At 55.9% G+C, this 27,628-nt stretch overlaps 2 protein-coding genes across 4 annotated transcripts; one reads left to right on the forward strand and one right to left on the reverse strand.

Moving 5' to 3' along the window:
* The first annotated feature begins 1,250 nt into the window (after positions 1–1,250).
* LZTR1 (leucine zipper like transcription regulator 1) lies at positions 1,251–20,846 on the forward strand. Of its 2 annotated transcripts, XM_040652791.2 has the most exons (21): positions 1,251–1,451; positions 1,539–1,601; positions 1,795–1,851; positions 2,332–2,411; positions 2,775–2,883; positions 3,068–3,151; positions 3,829–3,886; positions 3,967–4,106; positions 4,293–4,494; positions 8,071–8,181; positions 8,419–8,511; positions 9,386–9,481; positions 10,495–10,678; positions 12,070–12,239; positions 14,010–14,166; positions 14,860–14,986; positions 16,022–16,171; positions 16,364–16,469; positions 17,318–17,398; positions 18,716–18,770; positions 20,044–20,846. In XM_040652791.2, exons 1-21 carry the CDS (start codon positions 1,276–1,278, stop codon positions 20,091–20,093), a joined length of 2,349 nt encoding a protein of 782 aa, XP_040508725.1. In that variant the 5' UTR covers positions 1,251–1,275; the 3' UTR covers positions 20,094–20,846. The 2 variants fall into 2 exon arrangements, with proteins under 2 accessions (XP_040508725.1, XP_024999697.2); XM_025143929.3 differs by lacking the exon at positions 18,716–18,770.
* A 1,670-nt stretch (positions 20,847–22,516) lies between these two features.
* Positions 22,517–27,525, reverse strand: RNPEP (arginyl aminopeptidase). 2 transcript variants are annotated; one of them, XM_419245.8, is made up of 11 exons: positions 27,093–27,525; positions 26,415–26,555; positions 25,764–25,912; positions 25,190–25,306; positions 24,857–25,092; positions 24,447–24,560; positions 24,203–24,315; positions 23,975–24,083; positions 23,474–23,698; positions 22,881–23,023; positions 22,517–22,763 (listed from the first exon to the last, which is right to left on the reverse strand). In XM_419245.8, exons 1-11 carry the CDS (start codon positions 27,492–27,494, stop codon positions 22,602–22,604), a joined length of 1,911 nt encoding a protein of 636 aa, XP_419245.5. In that variant the 5' UTR covers positions 27,495–27,525; the 3' UTR covers positions 22,517–22,601. The 2 variants fall into 2 exon arrangements, with proteins under 2 accessions (XP_419245.5, XP_015154357.1); XM_015298871.4 differs by lacking the exon at positions 26,415–26,555 and adding an exon at positions 26,600–26,740.
* Between the last annotated feature and the right edge of the window lie 103 nt (positions 27,526–27,628).

Genomic DNA, 27,628 nt, shown 5'->3' on the forward strand with positions numbered 1-27,628 from the left:
GGAGATAACAGCGCTGCGGTGCCGCTGCTCCCTTCTCCCATCAGCGCTGTGCATGAGAGCAGGAGGGCCGGCAGCCCTGCGGTGCTGCTCCAGTGCTGCTGTACCAACAGCTCTGCGAGGAGCAGAACCTGTGGGACTGATTGCTGTGTGGCTTTGAATTCGCCTTTGTCTCCTGAGGTGTCAGTTCTGACCCGAAGTTTCCATGCAGTTGATTTTCAGTATCTTTCCCTGTGTGTGTAAGGACAGATAACGGCGCCGTGCCCTGGCCTCCCCTGGGGGGAGTGCTGCGGCTCTGTCTTTACCTTTAACGCTGAGCTGAATTTTGTTTGGGATGTTTGTGTGTCTCAGCTGTCAGTGGGAAGGAGCGGCACATAACGGCGCCGTCCTGGGGAAACCCAGCAGGAGGTGGATGGCTGCAGTGGTGCGCACAGAGGATCGGTGTGCTCAGTGCCCCATCCCAGCGCTGGGACCATGTTGGTTAGCTGCCGTGCCCCCCGGAACAGTGAGCTGTACCGCATCGGGGCGGAGCGCCAGCAGAGCCAATGGAGGCCCATTTCGAGTTAGAAAGCGTGGGAGAAAGGAGCCGTTGGGTAGTTTGCCATGTAGGCAGCGGGGCCGAAAAACAGCGCCCCGTCGGTCCCTCTGTCCTTAGAGGTGAGCGGTTCCAGGACCGCGCTGAGCGCTGCGGTCCATCCGAGGCGGTCTCTGCGGACGGCAGAGCTGCGGTCCCCCCTCGGCGCGGTGTGCCGGCAGGAACGGACGGACCCCGCAGCCCCACGTGCGGACAGCGCGAGGCGTCGGCTGCCGGGGGGGCTCAGTGGGCTCGGGGTGCGCGGCCACATCGGGGCCCGTCGGGCGGTGTCTGCTCAGCGCAGCACGGAGCTCCGGTGGCCACGGAGTGTCACTGATGGGTAACGGAGCGGACGTGGCTGCAATGAGACTTTACGCGTGCTCTCGGTTTGGTTCTTGGTTGTTCTTTTTTTTTTTTTTTTTTTGTATCAATGAATAAAAGCTTTTAACGGATAAAACCGCCTCACTCCTTCCACAGGCAGCGGGCTCCAGGCGGGCGGGGCCGCGGCCGCCCCTTCGTGCCGCGGAACGGCGCTGCGGGGCCTCGAACTCGCGACCCCGCGCCCTCCCTCTGCCGCCGGGCCAATCCCCGCCGCCGCGCGGTGCACTCTGGGAGCTGCAGTCCGGCGCCGAGCGCTCGGCCGCTTCGGGAGCCGCAGTCGCGGTGCACGCTGGGAGCCGTAGTCCGGCGGGGCTGGCGGCGCCATGGCGGCGGCCGGGACCCCCGCGGGCGGCGCGGGGCGCTCGAAGGTGGCTCCGAGCGTAGACTTCGACCACAGCTGCTCGGACAGCGTCGAGTACCTCACCCTCAACTTCGGGCCCTTCGAGACGGTGCACCGCTGGCGCCGCCTCCCGCCCTGCGATGAGTTCGTGGGTGCCCGGTGAGCGCCGGGGCGGCGGGGATGGGGGGTGGGGGGGCGGCGGCGCGGCTGTGGGCTCCGCTGAGCGCCGCTCTGTGCCGCCCGCAGGCGCAGCAAACACACCGTGGTGGCCTACCGGGACGCCATCTACGTGTTCGGCGGGGACAACGGGTGAGGGCCCGAGGGGACGCGGAGCGGGAATGGGGGCGGGAGGCCGTGCAGGGAGGGCCGAGGGGAGCGGGCCGGGGCTGAGGGGAGGGGATCCGGGAACGGGCGGCACGGGCTGGGGGGGGGGGAGGGGGCTGAGGGCCCCCAGCACAGCAGCACCGCGGCCGCCGCAGTTCCTCTCCGTTTCCTCCCTCAGGAAGACGATGCTGAACGACCTGCTGCGCTTCGACGTGAAGGACTGCTCGTGGTGCAGGTGGGCGCTGGGAGACCGCGCCGCTTTCCTCCACAGCTCCGCCCGGCTGTGAAAGTGGGGAAGGAGGAGCGCATCCCCCGCCCGAGGGCTGCCGTGGGATTCTGCGGTCCCCTGGGCTGCTGCGGGGCACAGCTCCGGCCGGGCAGCATAGCAGTGCATGGAGCCGTGCAGTGTGTGGGCGGTGTGCCGGGCTGCTGCAGCCCTGGGGGCCGGCAGAGGTGGGCTCTGCTCCCCCATTCCGGGCTCTGTGGGCCATGTGGTCTCACTGCACCTCGTTTGGTGTCTCCACCAAGCAGGTTTCAGCACTGCTGTGTTTATACACAGTCAGCACTTACGTTGCTTCACGAAATCCTGGGTGATGTAGTTATTAAGGAAGCACTCGGTGACAGCAGATCACTTATAACTGTTATGCTGGGAGTGCTTGGAGTGCCTGAAGCACAGCAGGGCTGTTTGATTGCTGCTGTTCTAAATGTCCTGCAGGGCTTTTACCACGGGGACCCCACCTGCACCGCGGTATCACCACTCAGCTGTGGTCTACGGGAGCAGCATGTTTGTGTTCGGTAAGGCAGCAGCAGGTTACAGCTCTCTGTGTTTGGAATGATAGCTGTGATGGTGCTTTGTTATCTGAAAGGAATGCAATGCTTTTAGGAAGCGTCAAGGGATCGCATTCAGTAACAAATCCAGTGCTTTGCCATGGCTGGCTGTGATTCCAGCTTTAGCTTTGAAGCACTTCTGCTGTTTTGTTTGGAGAGATGGAGTCTCGAAGCTCACAGCCACAGTGCTTCTGCAGGGAAGGTGGAGGAGAGGTCTCCCATCTGTAGTCATCAGGAGCCACGCAGCCTCTCTCTGTGGGGCCTGCAGTTTTGCTGTAACACACTGTGTCAGAATGCTGTGTGCTGTCTAACAGAGCTGTCGTTGCCCAGGTGGTTACACTGGAGACATTTATTCCAATTCCAACCTGAAGAATAAAAACGATCTCTTTGAATATAAGTTTGCAACTGGACAGTGGACAGAGTGGAAGACTGAAGGAAGGTAAGGAGGTTTGGGCAGCCCAGGGATGGAGGCAGGGTTTGACATCCTGGCACGCACCCTTCAGAAGGTCGCTCTGTGCCCGGGGCTGTGTGAAGGCGCGTTTGCTGCTGGCTGTGCCCTTCACCTCGTGCAGATCCTCCTTAGGGCAGTCCCATCGGTGACGAAGGAATGTTCTCCATTGCAGGCTGCCTGTGGCGAGGTCGGCTCACGGTGCGACGGTGTACAGCGAGAAGCTGTGGATCTTTGCGGGATATGACGGCAACGCGCGGTGCGTGGCGGGGCTGCTGGCTCCCTGTGCTATCCCAGTCACTGCCATCTCACCTCTGTACGATGGGCACTGAGTCACTGCAGCACCCCCGGGAGCTCTGCAGAGCATCATCAGTGCTGGGCGTTGCGTCCTTGCGGTTTGCCAGTTTACATTCAAAGATGTGTATGTCTAAAACCAAGAGAGCTGTGCTTCGGAACGGCTGCGGAGGGGTAGTCGGGGCATCTGCATGGCTGCAAAGATGCTGAATGAGCTTTGGAGTCTGGCAGATGAGCCTTCCGTAAAGGTCTGCGGGCCTTCTGAAGGTGCTGAAAACTCCCAGAACAAAGCCTGGATTTTCTTGTTAAGCTCCAGGCAGAGCTGCTGTGTGCAGCTGTTGTGTGCAGGCTGCTGAGGGGTGCTGAGCCGGGTTGAGGTGTTGGTAACACTCGGCTGTGGCACAGAAAGAGTCCAATGGGGTTTGGGTTTTTCTGCTAGTGGAGATTCTTTCCTTCCAAAGAAGAAATGCTGTAGGGAGCTGCTTTAGGACAGGGGTGCATTGGTGATCCCCTGAGGTCCCTCCCAGCCCTACAGTTCTGTGACTGTGCATGCTGAAAACACGCAGTCTCTGTTCTTTGAATCCATGAGCTAACTCTGGCAACAGACGGTTCCCAATTGGACTTTTGTGTCTTATAACACAGGTTAAACGATATGTGGACAATTGGCCTCCAGGACAGAGAGCTAACGTGTTGGGAAGAGGTAAGACTTCGTGTGAAGTGGATGGAGCGCTGCCCACGAGCGCTGCCTGCAGATGCAGTGTGTGCATCCCTGTCTTGCAGATCGAGCAGAGCGGTGAGATCCCTCCTTCCTGCTGCAATTTTCCCGTGGCTGTGTGCAAGGACAAGATGTTCGTCTTCTCGGGGCAGAGCGGAGCGAAGATCACCAACAATCTCTTTCAGTTTGAATTCAAGGAAAAAATGTAAGTGCAGTCAGTGACGCGGTGCAAAAGTCGTTATGGACTTCTTGAGCTGAGTGGAAGTTGTTGAGGGGAACACTGCATCTCATGACCAGCAGGGATGGGTTAAACTAACATAGGGGTGGTCCAGGTGGGGCTCTGTAACTCACTTTGTAACGCCGTTCTCCCTCACCCTGTTTGGTGTCTCAGATGGACGCGGATCCCCACTGAGCACCTCCTGCGGGGTTCCCCCCCCCCTCCCCAGCGCCGCTATGGTCACACCATGGTTGCGTTTGACCGACACCTCTACGTGTTCGGCGGCGCCGCGGACAACACACTGCCCAACGAGCTGCACTGCTATGATGTGGACTCACAGACGTGGGAGGTTATCCAGCCCAGCCCCGACAGCGAGGTAAAACCCTCAGCTCTCCTCTCTGCCTTTCACTGACCGCAGCTCGTGGCCTTCAGCTGCGTTCCCTGGAGCTGCCCGGGCGTCTGCTCTGCTTTAGGAGATGCAGTTCTGCACCTCGCGGGTGGTTCTGTGGCTGTCAGGGAAGCGCAGTGCTCAGAGTTGGATCCTCTTTAGAAAACTCCTTTTTAAGTTCCAGATCGTTGTAGGTGGGACCTTTCCAAGTTTGTGCTCAGCAAAGCAGAGGGACGTTTTGAAGAACTTCAGATTTATTAAGGAAGAAGGTTAAAGAAAGGCAGATGGCTGCAGTTTGGGCTGTTCCACACCTCGGTTCCTTTCTGTCAGATGCGTTCATATCATCCCTCAGTGATGGTTATTATGGAATTCTCCCCCAGAAAGAGGAGTTCGGGCTGGTGTGGGTGATGGGCAGAGGGCATTTGTGTCTGTGGTGCACTCAGGGTGAGGTGCTGCAGCAGTGCAGTGCTGCCATGACTCACATTAAGCGGATATAAGGTTTGATGAGTGAAGGATAGGAAATGGGGTGTTGGATGAGGAGTGGTTGCTCTGCTTTGGTCCTTTGGGGGCCATTCATCTGCGCTGCATTGTTCAAAACTTTTGTCAATGGCCTTGAAAGAAAACAGGAAATCCCAGCTTTCCCCTCATATCTCCTGATTGCCTGCAGTCTTAACGATTAAATCCTCAGTGATTGGGGTTTCTTGTTAAGGTGGGCCCGGACAAATGTTCTATTTCAGCATATCTGCAAAGTAGCACATCTAGGAGCAGAGTGTGTGTTTCTGCTGAATGGTTTCCCTTAAGGATACCCCTGGAAACAATGAGTTCCAAGCTTTAGTCATTGTGGGTAGCTGAGAAGAGCTCCCTGTAATGGAAAGGGCCTGGAAATGCTGATGGTATTTTTGGCTGTGTGAGCTGACATAGTGTAGCATCATTTGGTAACATAAATACTTTGCCCCTGTGCTCCTTAGATCAGCTCCCAGTGTAGCATGGAACATCTCCTGTAAGCACTCTGTGATGTGATTGTGCATCTCGTGCTATAAGTGCTGCTGGCGGTGACTCCCTGCTGGGTCCTGTAGGAGTCTGTTGTTTGAGAGCCTTCTAACCTAAACTGCTGCCCAGGAATCATTTATGCTGTGGCTCTGCATGTGAGCTCTGAGGTGCATCAGAAGCTGCTCCCAGCCCTGGGTGGGCACTGTTCATTTGACTTAATGCTGCTTTTACAGCAATTCACCTTAATTTGCTGAGGACTTTGGCTAAAGCTGAGTGTATTCCTAGTGAGGTTAACACCGAAAGCAGTGAGTTTCTGCAGGGGTTTGCAGAGGTTTAATTCAATTAATTTTGACGTAGGTGGGATCAGCCTCAAATTGGTGCTCAGGGCTCTGATCTCAGCTATTTGAATGATTGCTGGGCTGCAGCACAGAGGAGCAAAACTGAGACACAGCTCTGTGAGTCAAATGAGAGCCCCGAGGAGCAGCACAGGATGAGATCTCAGTTTGTGCTGTCTGGAGTGGGCACTGAGATGGGTTCTGGGTGCAAGAAATGCCAAAGGAGTGAGTGCTGAAAGGTGGTGTGAGCCATGGCAGCAGCGTGGGGAGGTGTGGGGAGGGGAGGAGGGGTGGCTGATGGGTTCTGCTGTTGAAAGTGAAGATTCCATCTTGAGCTTGCAAATCTCGTTAACCTAAAATAGGGAAAGCACTTCGGCAGATGAAGCAGGTCGGTGTGCTGTGAGCTTGGGGTGCAACCTGGGGCTGCAGAGCTGTCAGGGCTGAGGTGAGAATTCTTTCTGTCAGCACCGCTAATGAAGTAAGGAGATCACGATAATTGGGGATAAGAATGGGAGCTGGAGGTGCCGAATCCATGCGGGGCAGCGCGTCTCATCTGGGGCTTTTTGCAGTCCTGGATGTGCTGTGAATGAGAGTGGGGATGGCCATTTCCTGGGGTTCCTTTCCCAATCTGGGCTGTGTGTGCTGCTTTGTGGGCTGCTGAGACCCCACAGCTTTCGCAGTGCTTCAGAAAACACAAACGTAAGAAATCCTGCCCAGAAAAGGAGCTCAGATCCCGTCCTTCTGCTCAGCCCTGTGCTGCTCCAGCTGCACACCCGGCCCCTGGCTGCACATTGCTGTGCACAGGTGGGGAGCAGAGGGCTGTGTCTGTGCCTGCTGTTGGAGACCATGCCACTGCAGGACGCCGTGCTGCTGTGCTGGTGCTGCACACAGCTGGCAGCTTTTGTGGCTCCCTTTCAGATTGGTAAATTCTTCGTTACCTTTTACCTCTGCAGAGTCCCCAGGATTGCAGGCCGAGCAGGACACATAGTACTGCATACCTGTTCCATACAAACTGTGTTTGTCTTGCACATATTCAGCAGCTGGTTTGTCAGCCTGGGAGGTCTCCCAGCAAAGAATTCAAGATAGAGTGGGACTTTCTGGCATCTGGCACCGGTGGACTGGGGAGCACAGAGCCTGGCGTGCCTCTCTGCAGCTGTTCACACTCCTGCACTATGAACCTTCCTGCTTTTAGTCCTTTTTTGTCTCTGTGTGTCTCCTTGCTGCATTTCTGTGCAGAGCTGTGGGGCTGCAGAGCTCTGAGCTGTGGTTGCAGTGGGAGCTCCACGCTGGCCGAGTTCTGCTCCGATTCCTGAAGCCTTCGGCTGCAGAATGTTTTGCTGAACTGTGCCCGGCCTTCCTGTTTTGTTTCTTCTTCTGGGTTATCCTTCAGTATTTACATTTCTCTTCATGCTGAGTTCCAGAATGCAGCACAGCTATTGAAAAAGACTCGCACTGATTGCTGAAGTTAATTAGTAAATGGCAAGGTGCTGTTACAGGGCTCTGCTACCAACCACTGCAGAGGAAACTCCATTGCTGTAAGGATCCTTACTGAGTGCTGGACGTGGATACGCCATGAGTGGCACAGCACAGTGTGACTCAGTTACATATTCCAGTGATTCACATTTCCTTTCTGGCAGTGATTGTGAAAACGCTTCGGTTGGAAGAGAAACAAAAGTGTTTTCTAAATGAAAAGGCTGCTTTCTGAACTGCAAATCCTTCAGGGTGAGGGAAGTGTTTGAATTGAAAACAGAGCTGAAGTATCACATTCTTAAAATAAAAGGAAGCAGGGAAATGGCTGAGCCCATTGCTGAGCTGCCCAGAAAACACAGCAGCGCGGTGGAAGCAGCAGAGAGTCTCTGGCACTGCTTGAAGGCCATTGTTCCATGGGGGTGTGCTGGTTTGGGAGGGCTTTGCCATTGGGTGGAATGGGTGAGCTGTCCCATAGAAGGGCATTGCTGCAGCTGTGACCCAGCAGCTCCTGCAGTGCTATGTTTGCTTTGTGGCACTGCGCAGGTTTTGGTTGGTGAGGGCTGTGCTGGGTGAGCCCTGCATGCACACAGGGCTGCACAGGGTGCAGAGGGCAGAAAGTGGCCATGCCCTGGGAAACAGCCCTATAATTCCGTAGGCATCGCTCTGGGGGTGCACGTGGCTGTGCTGCTCCAGGCTGCACACACCGCATTTGACACTTCTCACTGATGGCTGTATTTATTCCCTCCCCTTCGTCCCTTTCTTCCCCCAGTTGCCCAGCGGGCGGCTCTTCCACGCTGCAGCCGTTATCTCAGATGCAATGTACATCTTTGGTGGGACGGTGGACAACAACATCCGCAGCGGGGAGATGTACAGATTCCAGGTGGGTCGGCAGCTTCACACCTCCCCCTCCGTTCTGTGCGTGTCCTTCCACATCCAGCTCTGCTCGGAGGCTCCTGTGTGGGCTCACTGTGCCCCTATGGCTTCCTCTGCATTTCACACCCGGCTGTCAAATAGTGATGGAATAAAACCTTCTGAGGGTTGCTGAGATAAGTGCTTCTGGATATGGGTGAGTGAAATGAACAGAAATGTCTGATGTGGGATTTGATCTTTCTTGCAGTTTTCCTGTTACCCGAAATGCACTCTGCATGAAGATTATGGAAGGCTGTGGGAAAACAGGCAGTTCAGTGACTTGGAGTTTGTTTTGGGAGAGGTGAGTGGGTTTTAGTGACGGTCGTATTGGATTTGGTGGGAAGAGAGGATTCCAACAGGGCTGTGACTGCTTATATGGCACGTGTAAAAAGCAAACCATGCAGTGATGGTGCCCAGGGAGTGTAGCCTGAGGAGCAGCATCACTGCTGCAGGTGCCCTGGTTTGCTAAGCTGCACTAATCTGATAACTTTATCAAAGTGCAAAGGAGAAGGGACTCTGTGAGTCTGCAGTATGGAGGTGATTCGAACCACTGCTGAGCTCTGAGGTCCCAAATGGTTCCTGGAAGAGCAGCTCAGTGCTCTGCAGATCTCCACATCACCTCCAGAGCCACTTCTGGATTACTGAAATAGAGGGAGGAAAAGCAGCACAGAGAAATAAAAAGAATGTTTTCAATGGAAAACGTGGGAAATTTCAGCTCAACTGCTATTTGTTTTTTGCATAAAGTTCCTAAGGACTTTACAGAGATCAGATGGTGCTTCAAGAGCAGAACAGATTCTGCACCAGAGCAGAATGAATAAATCATGAGGAACAACAGCAGCCAAGCAGAGTGTCATTCTGAACACTACCATTCAAAGTGAAATCAGATGCAGTGCTGCGATGCACGGCCCAGAACAGGACCTGTGCAGCAGCTTCTGCTCAGCAACCCTAACAAAGACTTCCCCAAATGGTGTTTGCCATTGCTCAGCCCTTGGGGAAAACTGGTGTTGGATTTCACCTGGACGTGAGAGCAGATGCAGGGCCGCCTTTCATTCTAACTTGCAGTCAATGTTTGGTGATCTGGAGTACAGCCCGGGTTTCTGCTGCTGCTGCCATCTGCCACCTCTGTGTGATGGGGGAATTCATGTGTGATGGGTGTTTGCCCCTTCCTTTGGCAGAAGGAAGAGCGGGTCCGAGGACACACTGCCATTGTGACAGCCCGCTGCAAGTGGCTGAAAAAGAAAATCATGCAGGCGAGGGAGAGGCTGAAACAGGTGAGCACTGTGCAGAGGTCAATGCAGTGAGGGGATGCAAACTGTGCCAGGTTGGGAAGTCGGGTTGTTGGGAAGAAAACGGTGTATGCTGAGACAGATGTAGGAGCAAAGCAGTATCTGATGCTAACGTGCTCTTGGGCCTGTGAAATAAAGAGGATAATTAGTATTAACGGGGACTGCTGGGTGGGCATCAGGGCAGGCCAGGGGCAGAAGATGGAGGAGCCAAAGCTGCTCAGTGATCTGGATTTGGGGGTGGTTCCTGGAGCTCGCTGATCTTGTGGAGCACTGCTGGGGAGGTGCACGCACTCCTCACCCCGGGGAGGACAAATGCTGTGTGTTGTCGGGGATGGCCGACGAGATGAGACAGATTAGAGGGAAGGCAGGATTAAGGTTTTGAGGCTGGCTGCCTTTACCTCAGTACTGCGTGAGTTTTTGGAGTATGGAGCATTACCCGTCAGCTTTACTCACTCACAGCTTCTCACCTAAGACTTGTTATTGTCCTTCAGCACGTGGTGGCACACTGCCTACAGTAAGACATATGGATGTCTCATTGCCCTGCAGGTAATTTCTTAGCCACCCCACAGCTTCGTCTTCACCAGGAAAGGCTGTCAGAGCAAAACTTGGGAGTAACAGAGCAGCTTAAAATACTGTTGTGCAGCACTTGAGCTCTGCCATTGCAGTGCAGGGATCTGTGGAACTTGCTTCTGCATCTTCCTTCTGCCTTGTCCAAGGAGAGCTGCTGTCGCTGCTGGGACAGAAGTGTGAGCTCAGTGAAATTCATTCATTGATCCAGGAGTTCACTTTTGTTCCCATCCGTGTTTGTCACATGGCATGGAACAGGCAGGAGGCGTAATGCACGTGGACTGCTTGTTCTCTTGGACATGATCCTGAAGATAACGAGCTCCTGGGTGTGGTGGTTGTGCAGTGATGAGAAGGATCTTTGGTTCAGTAGCAATGTGTATGTGCTAATGTGGCCCTGTTGCCATGCTGGAGTGTTTTTTCTGTCTCGCTAGAAATCAAAGCAAGATATTGAAGATGAGGGACAGGCGGTGTGTCAGAAGGACGGCATTGGTGGGAATGTCAAACTGTGCCGCCTGCAGCCGCTGCTGGAAGTGCCCATCCGGGAGGCTGAGGCTCAGCCCTTCGAGGTGCTCATGCAGTTTCTGTACACGGATAAAATAAAATACCCTCGCAAAGGTAGGGCTGCAGGGTGAGCAGCGGGCGCTGACAGCAAACGTTCTTCTGCTATTGTTTGGTCCGTTGCAAACAATAGGGCTGCACTGAAAGGCCAAGCAAGCCAGTATCTATCATCTCTTCTAAATGCCTAGACAAGGGAATGCCTCAAGAAGGCCATTAGATGCATTGATTGAAGATCCCTGAGTTATCAAGCAGTTGGAGGCCAGGAGGTAATTGCCAGAGGTCTCTCAGCTCCGGCACAGCAGATCTGACTCCTGGCTCTGGTACAGTGCTGAGGTCTGCTGGGCTGTGGGGTTGGCAGTGGGGTACCCAGAGGGAACTCCAACTGGGGGAGGAAAGGGAGCTGAGGCTGCACAGCACAGGTGTTTAAATGGAGGTGCATCAGCTCTAACGCTGGAATCTTTGCTTCAGCTTTGGTTTGAGATCTTCCTATTCTAGAAAAGATCATCCTCAACAAAACATTAATTTGTAAGCAGTTGTTCCGAAGCTTTCCCTGCAAAGCCTAATTAATGAGGATGAGGGAACCTCCTCACTGGCTTCTGCTGACGTTGCCAGCCCCAGCTCTCAGCTGTTCCCCTAATCCTTGGTGTGTTCATTGCAGGACAGTCAGACCAAAGGAGGATTATCACACCCAGCGTCTCCCTTTGTTGCAGCAGGTTGCCCTCCTCCCTGGCCTCCCCAGTTCTCCCCAGTGCTTACCTCTGTGCAGCATTACTGCTCTGCTGGGATCCCCCCCAGCGCTCCCACCCTGACTTTGTGTATTCCTGGCTGCTCCCGGGTTCAGAGGGCATTGCCCTGGGGGATCCTCTGTGCTGAGCTAATGGCACTTGGCACGCCTATCAAATGGGATTTTCCTTATTAGACACTGGGAAGCCAAATAACATGCAGGAAGGCTTTTCTCTGTCGAAAAGTAGTTACAGCAGATGGTCAGAGATCCCCTGTGAGGAAAGCAAAGACAGGAGGGTTGTTCCCGGAGGCGGTGTCTCAGTGGCCCCATTGCAGTGGTCACCCTGAGCCCCACAGCCCCTCTGCACTGCGTAACCTTGGCTTTGGGGCCGACCTCTGCTCTGTGTGCGCCCCAGAATTGTCTGTATGTGCTTGAAAGATTCCCACCCCAAATAATAAGCTTTGCCCAAAAACTCCTTGGGATGGCTGTTTGGCTGTTCCACGCTCTGCTTTCAGAGGTCACTCATTTCCTTTTTTCAGTATCCGTTCTTGGTTTAATCTGAGCAGCAGTGCAGCGTTTTATTCTCCATAGAAATACTCCTCCAATTGCTGCCCGTTGTGCTGTTCTGAATGCTGGGGTTGAGTCAGAAGGAGTGCTTTGAGGAAGTTTCTCCCTTTGTGAACTCTGGTGCCATGGAAGGGGCTTTTCTCTCTCGTGATTCCAGGCCATGTGCAGGATGTGTTGCTCATTATGGATGTGTACAAACTGGCCTTAAACTTCAAGCTCTCTCGCCTGGAACAGCTCTGCCTTCAGTACATTGAAGCATCTGTGGACCTACAGAATGTGCTCATTGTGTGTGAAAATGCTAACAAGCTTCAGCTGGATCAGCTAAAGGTAATCACATTTTGCATACAAAGTAACTGATAAGAAATTAAAGACAATTTTGATGTAATTAATGTTTTGCAAAAGCTGTCAGCTTTGCAAATTCGGCTCTCCCCTATAATTATGGCTGCCTGAGTGTGTGTTGGTGGGGACTGCACTGCAGGGCTCATGAATATTATGTGGGCTTCTCCAGTGAGGGATATTTTTGCATGTCTGTCCTGGAGGATATGAAGGGCAGTGACTTCATCTCTTCCCCAGTTGACTCTCACTGCAGTGAGGTGGAAGCAGTGCATTTTCTGGTCTCAGGGTTCAATGCTGAGCCTGTTAATGGATTCTTTCACCTGCTTTGATGGAAGACTAAACTCAGATCTTAGACCTTTGATCTGAAAATCAGTGTTGGCAGCTCTCTGTGTGGTGGGACTCTGAGGCACTTGGTGAAGTGCAGAGCTGATACCCACAGCCTTCAGGCCGTGCTCTTGCTGCAGTGCTCCCACCAAGAGTGGCCACAGCCAATTCTGCTTCCAGCTGCAGAGCAGCAGCTCTCCACCCAAGTCCAGCAATTAGTGCAAAGACACACAGAGCTGACTGGGGACAGCCTGTGCAGAACACCGGGCCACAGAGCTGCTGCTTACAGCCCGAGTGGGGTTGTGCAAACCAGTGTGCATCGGCACTTCCTTGGGCACTGTGCACTGGATTTGGGCAAAGGAGAGGCATCCAGGAGCACAGCAGCGGACTCAGCAGCAGTTACGTGCGTGCTGGCACAGCCCTTGGTGCGTAGGACCGTGGAGCTTCTCAGCACTGGTGGCTGCAGTGCCAATACCAGCAGGTCAGCAGGCTGCATGGCTGCCAGCAGGGCAACAGGGGCTCTTCCACACCGCTCCACTTGGTCAGGATCCTCTCGGGTTGGCATCCTGGTTCTCAGTGCCCAGTGCTCCTCGTGGCTGAGTGCCATCTGCACAGGGCTGCTCTTCCTGGCATCCCAGGCATTATTTAAAGCACTGCTTTCGATGGGTCCCAGGCAGATCTCTGTAGCTAGCAGCTGAACTCACTATGGCAGAAAATGGAAATTACTAATTATTCCTTGGCCTAATTTTGTACTCACCTTATGGTGAGCTGGTATAGATTACATTTTTTGCTTATTTAAATATCCTGAGGGAAAGCCTTGGCTTGCACTGCCAAATGGGCTGCTTTTTGTGTTGTTCCTTCCACTGTTCAGCATTAGGCCTGGTTCATTTGTTACCTTTCTACCACATTGATTTTTCTAGCAAATTTGGCATATGAGAGCCTGCAAGATCTGCTTCAGACTGTTTGCAACCTTGTCAGAAAAGGTTGGGCAAAATCTACACCATTTCCATGAGGAAATCCTTTGAGCTACTTGTGCCATTACTGCATAGCATTGAAGAGTTCAGATCTCTTCGCCCTTCGGATTAAACGTTGGGTTCTAATCATATAAAGCACTGCTATGAGCAACCAATCTCAGTTTGCCTCATCTCCTGAGGTTCCTATTTGAGAAGTCATCAGAGCAGCCGGGTGGGAATCAATTAAGCTTTTCCTCGTTATTTCTTAGTCGGGTTTTTCTTAATGTTTGGCACCGTCCTTCATCTGTTCAGGTGGGAGCTGAGGTGGCACTCTGTAAGGAAAGCCCTGGCAGTTCCAGTGCTGGGGACCACGGGCAGGGGCTGAGGGAAAGGCCGGCTGTCACCCAACGTGGCATCGGTGTGCTGTAGGATGACTTCGTGCAAGAAACCCTAATTATCATTATTGTTACTCTTCTGTTTCAAGGAACACTGCCTGAACTTTGTGGTGAAAGAATCACATTTTAATCAGGTAATAATGATGAAGGAGTTTGAGCATCTTTCTTCATCCCTCATAGTGGAGATTGTCCGGAGGAAGCAGCAGCCTCCTGTTCGAACGCATTCCGATCAGCCGCTCGACATCGGTAACTGCTGTGCCTTGCTGAGCTCTCAGCTGTGGGGCCTGGATTGCTGGGGTTGCTCAGTCTTACTCCTTAGGGGGTGGCCTAAGGAGGAGACCGCTGCAGAGCTGCAATTCTTCGTCTGGTAGCACTGCTGTAGGCCGCATCCCGGGCTGAGGCAGAGCAGCCCCGTTCTTTCCCTCTGAGCTCCGGTCAGGGCATTGTCCCCATTGCAGTACATGAAAAATCATGTGGAATGTTTTCATGTTCTTCTCACAGTAAAATATCCTGATTGTGATCAGGGAGAAGAGGCAGAAGGAATGGAGAGAGACAGTAAAAAAAGAAAAAGGTTAAAAGAAAAGGCAGTAGGCCTTCACTTTAAGTGGAGTAGAAGGTAACCGAGCTGTAGGCTTTCAGCTCCTTTGGTGGGGGGTCGGCAAGGGGGGGTGGGGGGAAAAATGGAGCATAGGAAAAAAAATGGACTATGGAATGCACCTTTCAGTGCTGCCCCCAGGGCATGGCAGAGCTGCTGGGTGTGTTTCTGAGGTGGGCAGTAACGTGATGGGGAAGGATGAAACTCCTTTTGCTGCAAGATGAGGTGGAGGGGCCTGCTTGCTGCTCACCCAGGGGCCCCAAAGGAAGGAGGGCATGGAAAGAGGGCACAGCGCCTGGACAGCTGGGACTGCAGTGTCCAACGATTTCTGTGTTGGCTTTCAGGAACATCTTTAATTCAGGACATGAAGGCTTACCTGGAAGGAGCTGGGATTGAATTCTGTGATATCATCCTTCTCTTGGACGGCCACCCACGGCCAGCACACAAAGCCATCCTCGCAGCCCGCTCCAGGTGAGTTCATTACAGCCAGTGAAGTTATTGCATGTGTAAAACTCAGCGCTGTGCGGCTGCTGGGGCAGTTTGCTGCTTGTAGAGGACGGGGAGGAACTTTGTACCCACACAGGGCGTGAGTGCAGCTTTGCTCCATAAGTGCAATAAGCCTTTAAGCCACAATGATGAACTATTTTTCAATGTGATACCCAGCAGGGGAAGAGAGGAGGAAATTAAAGTGGTAGAGACTCTCTGGAGGGTTTGTAAGCATAGAAGCTGCACTACAAGAGAAAGAATCTGTAAAATCACAAGGAAAAGTGGTGTTGAGCATAAGGCCGTGGTGGTGAAGTGGAAAGCAGCAGATGTCCACTGAGCTCCGATGGAGTTCTGATGGTGAACATCCATCTCAAATGGTGTGAAACCCGAGTCTGTTTCTCACCTGCTGGTATGAATTGGCATGGAACAAAGTGGTGCAGGACAGAGAGCAGATTGTTCCCATGCTTTGCTGCAGAGCCGAACCGTTCACTCTGCAGGGAGGTTCGTCCTCCACTACTTTGGGGCTGAGTGGGTTTGTCCCTGGCATGTGTGCTGTGTGTCTGCACCCTTATGCCTGTGTGACATAAAGCATCTGCATAACATTTCTATTCCAGATGCTGTCTCAGGTTTTTGCAGTCCCAGTCGTGATATTCAGTATTATTACTGTAGTATTTTACCAACTCTGTAGAAGCAGCCCTGTGTGATTGGCAGTCACGGCCTGCGGATAGCGAGGAGATTCTTAATGCTCTCAGCTTTCTGCTGGGATTAATGCAAATTAGACAAAAATCTATGCAGTGTGTCCCAATTTTCAGGAAAGGGAGACAGAGTTCAGGTAGTGCTGAGAGATGGGGATTATGTCTGGAGTACTCCCAGACAGACATATGAGCACAGCTCAGCCGTAGTTACCTCCTGCTTTCATATCTTGGGGGCTGCAGTGCTTAGCAGCTGCTTCTAAACAGCACTGAGTTAAACCATCCGTATGCAGGGTGCTTTATGTTACTCTTACTTCCTTTTTTCCAGTTACTTTGAAGCCATGTTCCGTTCTTTCATGCCAGAAGATGGGCAAGTGAATATTTCTATAGGTGAAATGGTTCCCAGCAAACAAGCATTTGAATCCATGCTGAGATATATTTATTATGGAGAAGTAAACATGCCTCCTGAAGACTCCCTGTATCCTTAAATCTGGAGTGTCTGTATGAAGTGCTCATGCAGTGACTCAGCTCTGGTTTGCTGGCTGCAGGCTGGGGATGGTCAGGGCTGCATTAACAGCAAGAGCTGCATTTCAGCCTCTGCTGCTGCATCTCTGTGTGCCACCAGTGCTGTTCCTTTGCTGTACGTTTTTTCCCTCAATGAGATTAACAGCTACCTCTTTGCTGCACCTTACTATTACGGCTTCTCCAACAACAGGCTGCAAGCATACTGCAAGCAGAATCTGGAAATGAATGTTACGGTGGAGAACGTGCTCCAGGTAATTGCCCTCAGTGAGCTTTAATTAGCTGCTTCACTTCGATACAGGGAAGCCTAAGGGTCTGATGCAGGGGGCGTGGGGTTTATCCTTTCTCCATCAAGCAGTGTTGCTCTGTGTCTGCAGGCTTATTCCCATCTGATGGGATGAGTGTGGCACTGCCAGTGCTGGGCTCAGAGCTGTGCAGACCCCCGGAGCGCAGCAGCCCAGACTGACCCCCATAGGAGAACAGCCTCCATCCAACAGCTCTGGATCCTTTTCTGCTCTTTCTGCCATTGGTGCTCCTGTGGAAGTGTCCAGGAGGTGCTGTTTGGCCAGCAGGATGCTCATATTGAGCTCCTCATCCCGCAGTGGGAGCAGACTTTCCAAAGGGCTTTACCCAGCGTGTGCTCAGCCTCATCTGCAAAGCTTTTCAGTAGTAACCGGAGCAGTGGTGTGCAGGTGACATTACTCTGTCTTAACAGCAGTGCTGATCTGGCAGTGAAGTTTAAGGCAACAAAAGTACTCTGTGATAGCAAAGCCATCTGTGTGGTAGGAAACAGAGCCCTCTGCAACGTGAGCAGAATCAAATCCTGCACAGACTGCTTCTGGCTCCTGCCCACAGCAGTCTCACTGCAGCACCTCGGGGACCCCGGCTCTGAAACTGATCTGCAGTTTCCTCTCATGAAGGCTCCACACATTTTAGATGCAAGGTTTACTTCTGATTAGTTTAGAAAAGATTTGGGTTTGTAATGAAAACCATCGACGTTTCCGTAGCTCGGAGGAATTCTCTCCTATGAGTCAGAGCAGTATTTGTGTGCTGTGTGTCTGAGCAACACAGAAGGAAGATCTTACCTTTGCTTTTGCTGTAGATTTTGGAGGCAGCTGACAAGACCCAGGCCCTGGACATGAAGAGGCACTGCCTGCACATCATTGTTCACCAGTTCACCAAGGTTGGTTGCATCTTTTCTGGGGCTTTTGAGAGCTGCTGTCCTCTGTCGCTGCGTTGGTTAAAGACACATTAACACAGGAATCCATTTCATTCCTCCTCATGTGAGACAGCTGAGACATGGCTGCGTGTCCTTGGCACTCGCTGACAAGTCTGCTAGGCATGCTTCTCACATGAACAATAAATAAAAGACTGGAATATCCTAGTCTGGAAATGCAAAGACAGAATTGCTTCCATTTCCACTTGTTCCAGCTGTTAACTTTGTGCCATGCAATCGTTGGGTTTTCGTGCATACATCAAGATAAGTTTGGCATGGACTGAGTGTGCACATTTCTCTTTCGTAGTAGCTACGTGTGTGCTGGGCACAGTTCTGCTGAAGCATTCTCTCTGCCATTGATGGGAATGCAGAAATCATGTGCTCAGAAGGCAGATGAGCGTGGCCTGACTGGGCTTGTTGTGGTTTCCATGTCTGGATACGTGGCTGATAGGAACAGTCACGAGTCTGACGTGCTGATATTCCCATCCGCACCGAGGAGAAGGGGGGATTGTCGTCGTGTTGTTCACATGAGAGAGGATCCCTCCATGAGTTTCCCACCTCACTGCACAACTGTTAGCATTGCTGAAATTTGTAGGTAGATCGTAGAGACTGTGAACTGGGGTTTCCGGGTGCTCCATACCTACTGATTCCATGGGTGGTGTTCAGGTAGGGGTCTGTCTGCTGTATGTTTAATCTCACAGCCCTTCTGTTGATGCCTGAAGTTCAGAAGGCACTGCTGTGTCCAGATGGCGTCTGAAGGTTGGACGTTCAGAGGGGGTATTCAGCCTCTTTGTTTAATCCCTGAGTCACCCGAACTCAGTGCATTGCACATCCAGACATCACTTAGAGTGCATAAAAGGCTTTGAGAGTGGTGTGAGCGTCCAGGAGTCCCAAAGCTGCTCGAGGGACCTCAGCATGAGCCTGCAGCCCTGCCTTTGTGCGCCGTGCTTTGTTCTGGCCCCCCAGTCCTGCAGAGGGGCACAGCTCAGTGTGGCTCCCACTGCACGTAGCCCAAGGGCTGGGATGGCTTCTTGGCTTTGGGGCAGCGCGCTGTAATCCCTGAGGGCTGAAATCCCACTGAAATCCCGGGGTGTCTGCATCCCAATGGAGGCCACAGGAAGGCAGGCAGGTTGGAGCGATGCTCACCGGAATGTGCTGAGGGAAACAAATATTGCAACATATCAGGAAAGACAAAGCCTGAACTGCAGGGTGTTACTCAGTTGTGCTCATCGTCACCAGTCAGAATATGCAGAGATGTTTTATATTCCAACTGTTGCCTGTTAGGACAGTATTCATCAAAATGTGGCTGGAAGGCTGTCAAGCAGATGTGCAAGAAATGGTAATCATGCAATGTTTGTGTTTGGCCTGAGGAGCTTTGGTGTGTGATTTTTGGCCCAGCGCTGTGTGACTGTGCGTGGCTGGGCAGGAATGCCTGCTGCTCTGCTCCTTTGCACGCCGCAGACTCTGAAAGGTGATTTGTTCCCTCTGTGTGAGCCCAGCGGGGCAGTGAGGCTCAGACAGGCTGCTGGGAGCTCCCCTTCCCCACCTTGGTTTGTGCTGTCCTCGACTTAAAGCACGAAGGAGTTTTCCCCACAGTGAGAACTCCAATGGAAGAGCTGTTCCCAGAGGTTCACTCCTTGGGGTGAGCTGTAAGCAGGCGTTGGTGTGTCAGTTCTGTGCCGAAGCCCCGATAAAAGTGCTGCTCTGAAGTGTCTGTCCGTGCTCTGCCACCAGCCCTGCTCTGCTCCTTCCACTGCGGGGCCCAATTCCCACCAGGGCTATGGGTGTCTCTTTGCTCCCAGTCCCAGTCCTGGCTGTGTGCCCTCAGGCAGCGTTGCTCTGTGCTCTCTGAAGGTGTTCTCAGCAGTTTCCCTCCTGGGTTTCAGGAGATGCTCAGAACATCTCCAGGTTTGTGGCAGGAGAGCTGCGTGCAGTGAGGTGCTGGGTGGTGTCAGTAATGCAGGCAGGGCTGTGGGCGATGTCTGCTGCCAGGGCTGGATGTGGTGCTGACAGCCACAGGAGCAGGGATTGCTGGCATGAAGAAGAGAAGGCAGAGCTTCCAGCAGCCCCGGGAACGTACAGTTTGCTGGAGATTCACGTGCATTTGACGTGGCACAGGTTTCTGTTGGCTGCTGCTCCTGCTTGGGCTGCGGGAGGCATTAAAGCAGAACCCCCATGGCTCTGCTCTGAGGTACCACAGCAGCACGTGGGTGTGATGAGATCCCATCCTCTGTCGGTTCAGATGATCTGAAGGATGGGAGGCAAACAGACCTCAGAGCTCAGTGCTGTGCTGTGCCCGGCGCTGCTTTCGGAGGGCGCTTCGTTTGCATCCGGTAACAGCATTGTCATTACGAGCAGTAATTACTGCTTTCTTGTGCTGGGATCAGCATTTCTGCTGTGCTCCCCTCCCTTCCCCTCCACGCAGCACTGTGCACTTATGGGAAGTGCTGAGGGCCGCGTCTGCACCTCTGCTCAGCTGGGATCTCACAGCTCCCTTTGACCTGAGCGCTTCCCGGGGGGCGGTGGGGGTGAAACGGCGGCACAGCAGCTGCCATTTGGGGAGGGTTTTAATTTCTTGGTGTTTTTCTGTTCTGTTTTTCTTTTCCTTGAAGGTCTCCAAGTTGCCAAACCTCCGCTCCCTGAGTCAGCCACTCCTCCTTGACATCATAGAGTCGTTAGCTAACCACATCTCAGACAAGCAGTGCGCAGAGCTGGGCTCAGACATTTGACTTGCTTTGATAATAATGGGACTTCCCGTTCCTTCCTCAAAAAGAGCCGTACCACTCTGTGGCTGCTTTTACTCCTCTGCCATTCCGTGCTGAGCTGCTCGCAGTGCCCCGCAGGGCAGCAGGCAGTCAGGAGGAGCGCGGGCAGCCGGCACTGCGCGGATGTGCTTGGTTTGTACCTCCGTGGAGAAGGCTTTGGTTTGGTCTCTGCTACGCAGATGTAACGCTGAAACCATTAAGGAGATGAATCCATCCCAGGTGGTTCTGAGGGCTTTCCCGACCCCACTGTTACTTTCGTAGTGTGAAAGCAGCCCTGAGCAAAAGAGTCATTCCTATGTTGAAGTATTTCAAACAAGCAGTGTTAAACAACCTTCAGCTGAAACAGCCGTGGGCTGCAAGTGGCAGTCAGGCATAACGCAAGTGGAAGCAGAGCCGTGGTTTCAGCAGGGCTGCTGATGTTGGACCAGGATGGAGTGACTTTTTTGGGACTCCCCGTGGCGTGGATTAAAAGCTAAGCCCTATTGCAACTGCCTTGATTGGTGGGCTGCAGGAAGCGCAGGCCTATGCTCTGCTGCAGGTCAAACTAGAAGATTACGGTCCTTTCTGACCATCAAATCCATTAATCCTATCTCACTAAGCCTTTCTAAATCAATATATTAATAAAGAGTTAACGTCTCCTGCCTGCATTATATGATTGACTTGGCATTCGTTTGGGAAAAAATTAAGCAAAAAGAACTCTTGGCTTGATGAAGGTCGCCGTGTTAAACATCGCTATCTGTGCTACGTCTTATTGCTCCTTTTAAGCTCAAATGTCTTCTTGGTTAGGTGTTGGCTTTGCAGGAAGGTGGATGGAGGCAGAGCATCGCTCCCAGTCAGTCCCAGTCCCGAATGGGCAGCACACAGCCCAGAGCTCTGAGCCCAGGGTGTGCACACGTGTGTGTGTGTGTGTGTGTGTGTGTGTGCTGTGCTGTGCTGTGCTGTGCTGTGCTGGGGGCACCGAGGGGCGGTGGGGCCCACGTGGTCTCCCCAGCTGATGGTTTGCTCGGGTGAGTCAAACCACCGGAGGCAGATAAATGAGAGCTGAGCACTCCTCATTACGGGGGATTGTTTCCAGGTGCCTCAGAGGTGATGAAGTCCCCAGGCAGGGGTTGTGCTAATTGTACCAGCAGTCCACCTTTTGCTGGGGAAGCAGACGATATGCCCGCAGAGAGAGGCTCTAAGCTGCAGCCTGTGATACCAGAAGTTCTTTTTGGCCATGCTGAATCCACTAGAGGACACCAGTTTTCCAAACGTCACAGCCCGCTAAGGAGGAGCAGAGTGCCCTCATCTGTGCAGTAACAGCCCCAGTGACTGTGTTCTGTAACTGCTGGGAATTTGGGATGTATTCCTGAGCACGCTGTGATGACACCTGCGGTCTGCGCGCTCGGTGCCGGGCACTGCGGCTCTTTGTGGCAGGGTTGGCTTTGGTTTAGTCCTGGTCGTGGTGCCAACGTGGGCAGCGTTGTGCTGGATTTTGGCACTGGGGAATGTGCTCTTTTCCGTGCCCTTGATGAGGAGCAGTTAACAGCACGGCTGCCCACTTTGCTCCTTGTCCTCTCCCTCTCCTCCCCCCTATGTAGGCCATGCTGGCTCCTTGCAGCCCTGCGGTCATGTTTGACTCGCATCCTTCTCCATCCTCACTGGGATTTATCCCAGCAAAATGCCCTGAGTTGGTTCCAGCCAGCCATGTGTTTGTGTCAGTGTGGGTTTGCTGCCCCTGGCTGTGCGGTTTGCTGTTGGGGCCTGGCTGCTCACCAGAGCAGGTTTTCCTCCTGATGGAACGCTTCTCTAAAAGCCCATTAGGCCGTGCATGGGACGGAGCCCCACTTCCATTATGCTGCTGCTCAGAAACGTCTCATAGCCGTTCCCTGCGTTAAGTGCCAGGCTTAGGAGATGTTCTGCTGCCACTCCGTCCCCGAGCCCTGCAACCGTGGGGCGTCACTGCTGAGCGGCCGTCCCACTCAGGGCACAGTGCGCCCCCCCAGCCCCAAACGGAGCCCCGGCTGTGGTGAGATGCAGGTGGAGAAAGCCATGCAGGGTCAGGGTTCAGCTGTGCCCCCCCGAGCTCCGCAGGAAAAGGATCCCCACCTCATCCTTGGCAGTGCCCTGGGGGGCTGAAGCCGGGACCTTTCCCAGTGCTCCAGCACCCATCCCTGCTGTGCTGGGGGTCCTGCAGGGCACATCCAGCCCCAGGTGGGTGCAGGTCGGGGCTGTGAGCCCAGTGCGGTGCAGGCACCCCCATGCCCCGGCACAGCAGCACAGCCAGGAGTAGCGGGGCTTCACACTGAAGCCTGCTGAGAAGAGCAGGAGCACACAGAGGTAGAAACAGCCGAGTTTAATAAGGAAACGTGCAGTGAGAGCTGAGCAGCCCGCAGAGGAGGGCGGGGATGGGGCTGCGGGCGCAGTCAGTCGCTCCCCTCCAAGCCCAGGATCTTCTTGACGTAGTTGCGGACGTTGATGTGCAGCTGAGGGGCTGTGGCTGAGAAGGTCTCCATGGCCAACGCGCGGGCAGCCTCCGAGCCGCCCCACATGGCGCGGTACAGCGGCAGTGTGTACTTCTGCTTCCCCTGCCCGGCACAGCGGTGGTTGGGGCGCAGCCCTGCACTGCACCCCCAGCACAGAGCAGGAGGGGCAGAAACGCCCCCCCCCCCCCCCCCCCGCTGCCGGCCGCCCCCAGCACACACCTGGCTGTGCAGAAACGCCTTCACCTTGCTGTACTCGGGCTCGTGGTTGTTCCTGAGGACAATTTGGCACCAGCGCAGCCGCAGCTCCGCGTTCTGGGCCTTGGAGACCTTCGGGTACATCGCGCTCAGCCTCTCCACGTTGCCTGTGAGAGAGAGCCATCGCCTCTGCTCCCATGGGGACAGAAGGCAAACAGCCCCCCTACTCCCCCTCCCCCCGGGGAACGAAAGGACACTGAGCACTGGAGCTGTGCAGAGGGGCAATGGAGCTGCGGGGGCCTGGAGCACAGCGGGGTCCTATGGGGAGGGGATCCAGGGTGGGTCAGCACGGCAGATGGGCTCAGGGGAGACCTCACCGCTCCCGGGAGGGGACATGGGGTGGGGGGGTGGGCTCTGCTCCGGGTAACGGTGATGGGATGAGAGGTGACGGCCTCACAGTGCACAGTGGGGGCGGGGAAGGGGAGCGGTGGGGGCACCGCGCTCAGCACTGCGCTCAGCACCGCGGGGTGGTGGCACTGAGGACAGCAGTGGGCACTGCGGGGCGGGGGGATCTCAGCTGCCCTTCCCAACCACACTGAGGCGGCCTTGGCCCTCACCCTCGGGCAGCGGCGACTTCTGCAGGATCCGGTCCAGGAAGTAGACCATCTGGTACGTCTTCCAGGCTGAGATGTCCACGGCTTCGATCTCCTCCATGTTCAAGCCATCAGCTGCCCACAGCTCCGCCAGTTCGTCTGCCGGCTTCATCAGCTGCTGCCCTGGGGACAGGTCGGGCAGGAAGGGCGGCCAGCCCGGCGTGTTGAGCCAGCGATCGAACTCCAGACCTGCGGAGAGGTGTGGGGTGGAGGGCTGGGGGGGCTCCTGGCGGCCCACACCTCCTCCCAGCTGCTGCCCAGGGCTGGGTTTGCAGCCAGGCACAAGAAGCTGAGCCCCAACTCCAGCGCACAGATGGGTCTGCAGTAAGAACAGAGCCGGGTGGAAGCCCAGGAGCTGGGAGCCGCGGAGCCAAGCTCTCCCCGTGCTGGGAAGCTGCCCAGCAGCCCGCCGTGTTTGAGTGGAAGATGGCCGTGAGCCCCACAGGCGCTGTGCCCTGCGCTGACCTGGGCGCGACTCCACGCCTTGCTGCTTCAGGTCGGGGAAGTACTCCAGGAAGAAGCCGAGGGCATCGTCCGCAGTGATGCTCTGGAACTTGAACTGCTCCACGTAGGCCTGTGGGGATGGACGGGGTGGGCCGTGCCATGTCATCACTGCCTCCCCGGCACGTCCGCACTGCCTGCTGCCAGCACAGCCCCACTGCACCCCCCAGCCCAGCACGGCGCTCCCCTGACCTGCAGGAAGGCATCGAACTTGCCCTGGTCCCCCACCAGGTGTGCCAGGTAGCTGACGAAGCAGAAGCCCTTCTCATAGGGAGTCTCGTTGTACGTGTCGTCGGGGTTGACGCCTAGCAGGGCAGAAAGGAAACGGCTCCTAAACCATCCCTTGTTCTGCAAAGCGGGCGCTGTGCTCGGATTCACCACTGCCACCACTGTGCCACGCAGCCCCCCACCACAAAGCAGCCCGGCCCCCCCAGACCTGGCTCGATCACCACCCGCAGTTTGTTCAGTGGATGCTCCTCCCCAGTGGTGTCCATGTGCTGGCGCAGCAGGGCCCGGCCCGTCGCGGCCTCCAGGCAGGTGTACGCTGAGCCTGGCGTGGAGGAGAAGGAGCGTTTGGAGCCCCTGACCCACATGTGGGGTGAGGAAAGCACAGCGCACTGCTGTGGGGGGAGCAGTGTCATTCTGCCCCGTAGCTGCAGGATGGGATGTGGATGAAGGGTGGGAGGCGCAGCAATGGGCTGCTGAGTGTCCGCTGCCGGGAGGGCAGAGGAACGGCGCAGGGGGCACTGCTGCTGCAGGGCTGCGTGTCCCTGAAATGGACGTGGCAGCCCCACCTGCACCCCGGGCCGTGAATGGGAACGCGGAGCCCCACTTATGGCCACGCACCATAGACCTCGGTGGAGATGCGCCTCTGGGCATACATGGTGAAGCCCTCGTTGAGCCAGAACTCGCCCCAGGTGGCGTTGGTGACCAGGTTGCCAAACCAGCTGTGGGAGATCTCGTGGATGATGACGTCCACCAGGGAGCGGTCCCCGGCCAGCAGGCAGGGCGTGACGAAGGTGATGCAGGGGTTCTCCATGCCGCCGAAGGGGAAGGAGGGCGGCATGAACAGCACGTCGTACCTGGGGAGGGGCGGCAGCTCGGGACAGACCCACCTCTTCCTGCAGCCCCCGGGAAGGGCGCTCCCTTCCCAGCCCCAGGGAATGGGACCCGTCCTACCTGCCCCAGACGTAGGGCCCAAACAGCTTCTCGCCCACAGCCAGGAACTCCTCGATCACCCCATCGTACTCCTTCTTGGCAGCCTCGATCAGGCAGGGCTCGGCCCAGACTCGGCTCCTGCAGAGACCGGCATTGCTCAGACCAAGCGTGGGGCGGTGGCTGTGACATTCGTGGGGCAGCACAGTGACAGCGTGACGGGGACAGCCCCTGTTGGGCAAACGCCACGCAGAGGACAGACGTCCTGCAGGCCGTGTGCTCGGCCAAGAGCGGAGGAGAGGAAGGTTTAACCAGCAGCAGACTTTCACCCTATTGCTTCACCAGGCAGCGCCCGCGCGTTTATGCTGCGACACGAAAGCCTGGCGATAACAATGAGAGTCCAACCGCTGCAGCCTCCTTCCCAGTCTGAGTGCCAAAGGGCTGTCGTGTGGCCGCTGTACCGGCCTGCAGCTCCCACAGCAGCGGGGGGAAGGGACCTCTGGGGACACACGTGGGGCAGAAACAAGCAGGGGCTCCCAGCAGAGCGGCAGCTCCCACAGCTGTGCCTTAACGTCGGGTCCCATCTGTGGGCACTCACCTCGGGCCAACCTCGGCAGACACGATGTCCCCCACAGCCAGGGCAATCAGGTACGAGGGGATGGGGTGCTCCATCTTGAAGACAAAGGTGTTATCTTTCTGCTTCTCCCAGGTCGTGGCGCTCATCACGGCCGTGAAACCCTCGGGGACCTGCAAACGTCACCAAAACGCCCATCAGAGCGGCGTGGCACAGAGTGGGGCTTCAGCCATCCCGGATGGGGACACCGCAGTGAGTCCCCCGAGCTGAGCCCGGGCTGCTCGCAGTCGTCCCTCCCGCACTGCAGCCTTGGGGACAACGTGGCCGAGGCTCTCAGAGCACACCACAGTGCGTGGGCACAGCGGGGCAGGGATGAGGGGCGGGCAGGGGATGCCAACCCTGCAGCACCGCCGCTCCTCCCCATCCTTACACAACCACTCATCCTCCGGGTTCACCGCCAGGCCCAGGGAAGCCCCGCTCCCCCCAGCGCCGATCCGTGGGGTGTCGCCTCCCGCTCGCCCTCTGGGAGCTCTGCTCCGGCCTTCGGGGCACCCTGTGAGGACGGCAGCCTCCGGCCCCTCCTCTCCAGCACTCACAGAGCAGAGCTGCGCTCTACAAAAGCTCCGGGGAGGTTCTGGGGTTCGCACCCCGCGTCCCTCCTGCGGTGCCGCTTACCTGCACTGTGGCTGAGTATGTGCATTTAACTGCTGGGGTGTCAAAGCCAGGGAAAAAGGATCTATTCAGGACGGCCTGGCCTTGAGTGTACATATAGGGCTTCTGCTTCCCCGCGGTCTGCTCGGGGGTGAGCCAGCACACCTGGCGAGAGACAAGAGACAGCACAGTGAGCGGCGTGGCGTTACCTGGAGCTGTGCCGAGTAGGTGCTCTTCATGGCGGGAGTGTGGAAGCCGGGGAAGAAGGATCTGTTGAGCACAGGGAAGCCAGAGGTATAGAGGAAAGGTTTCTCCTTCTGGGCCGTTTGGGAGGAGTCCAGCCAGGACATCTGCGGCACAGGAGGAACAGCAGGCGGTGAGGGGAGGGTTCACTCGCTGTCCCCACAGCTCGGTCCCCTCTGCCAGAGGGATGCGGGGCTGTGAGCAGCCCGGGGTGAGCCCAGCCCAGGCACGGCGCCTTTGAGCACGGCTGCTCCAGGTGAAAGATGGCGCGGGGCCCTCCCTGCCCCGTGTCCTCCCGTCCTCGGGTCCACAGGTCCCCACTTCCAGGCGTCCTCGTGGCCCGGCGTCCCCCCCCCCCCCACGTCCCTGAGCCGCGCGTTCTCACGTCCCACCGTCCCCACCTCCGAATGTCCCCACGTATCCCGGTGTCCCCACGTCCCGCCGCCCCCCGCCGCTCACCCCGGGCCCCTCTCCCGTCTCGTAGTCGATCCGCACGACCAGCAGCTCCCCGGGCCGCGGCTCCTCGGGCAGCGCGAGGTGCAGCGCGGTGCCATAGCTGGCGAACGGGCGGCTCTCGAAGCGCAGCTCCTGCCCTTCCCCTTCCCCTTCCCTTTCCCCGGCCCCGCCGGGCGGCAGCAGCCGCGCTCCGAGCACGGACAGCGCGGGGTGCGCGTCCAACACCACCTCTCTGCTCCCGGAGCGCACACAGCGCAGCTCCAACCGCGCGGCCCCGCGCAGCCGCCCCGCACCCGCGGCCGCGAAGCCCACGCGGAGCGATAAGTGCAGATGCCGCAACGCGAACGGCGCCGCGCTGCCACCCGTGGCCGTGGCCGCGTCCCGGGCCGCCCCCACCGCCGCCATTGCCGATCGCTGCCGCCCGCGGGGACCGCCCGGGGGGGGGCGGGGCGGGGGCGGGGATTGCGTGGGTCCGCGGGGCGGTGCGCGCCGGGGGTCTCGTGGGGTTTTCCGATCCCCCCCCCCTTCCCGCTCCACGC

The sequence above is a fragment of the Gallus gallus genome, chromosome 26 (genome assembly GCF_016699485.2).
Source record: "Gallus gallus isolate bGalGal1 chromosome 26, bGalGal1.mat.broiler.GRCg7b, whole genome shotgun sequence".
Lineage (NCBI taxonomy): Eukaryota > Metazoa > Chordata > Aves > Galliformes > Phasianidae > Gallus > Gallus gallus.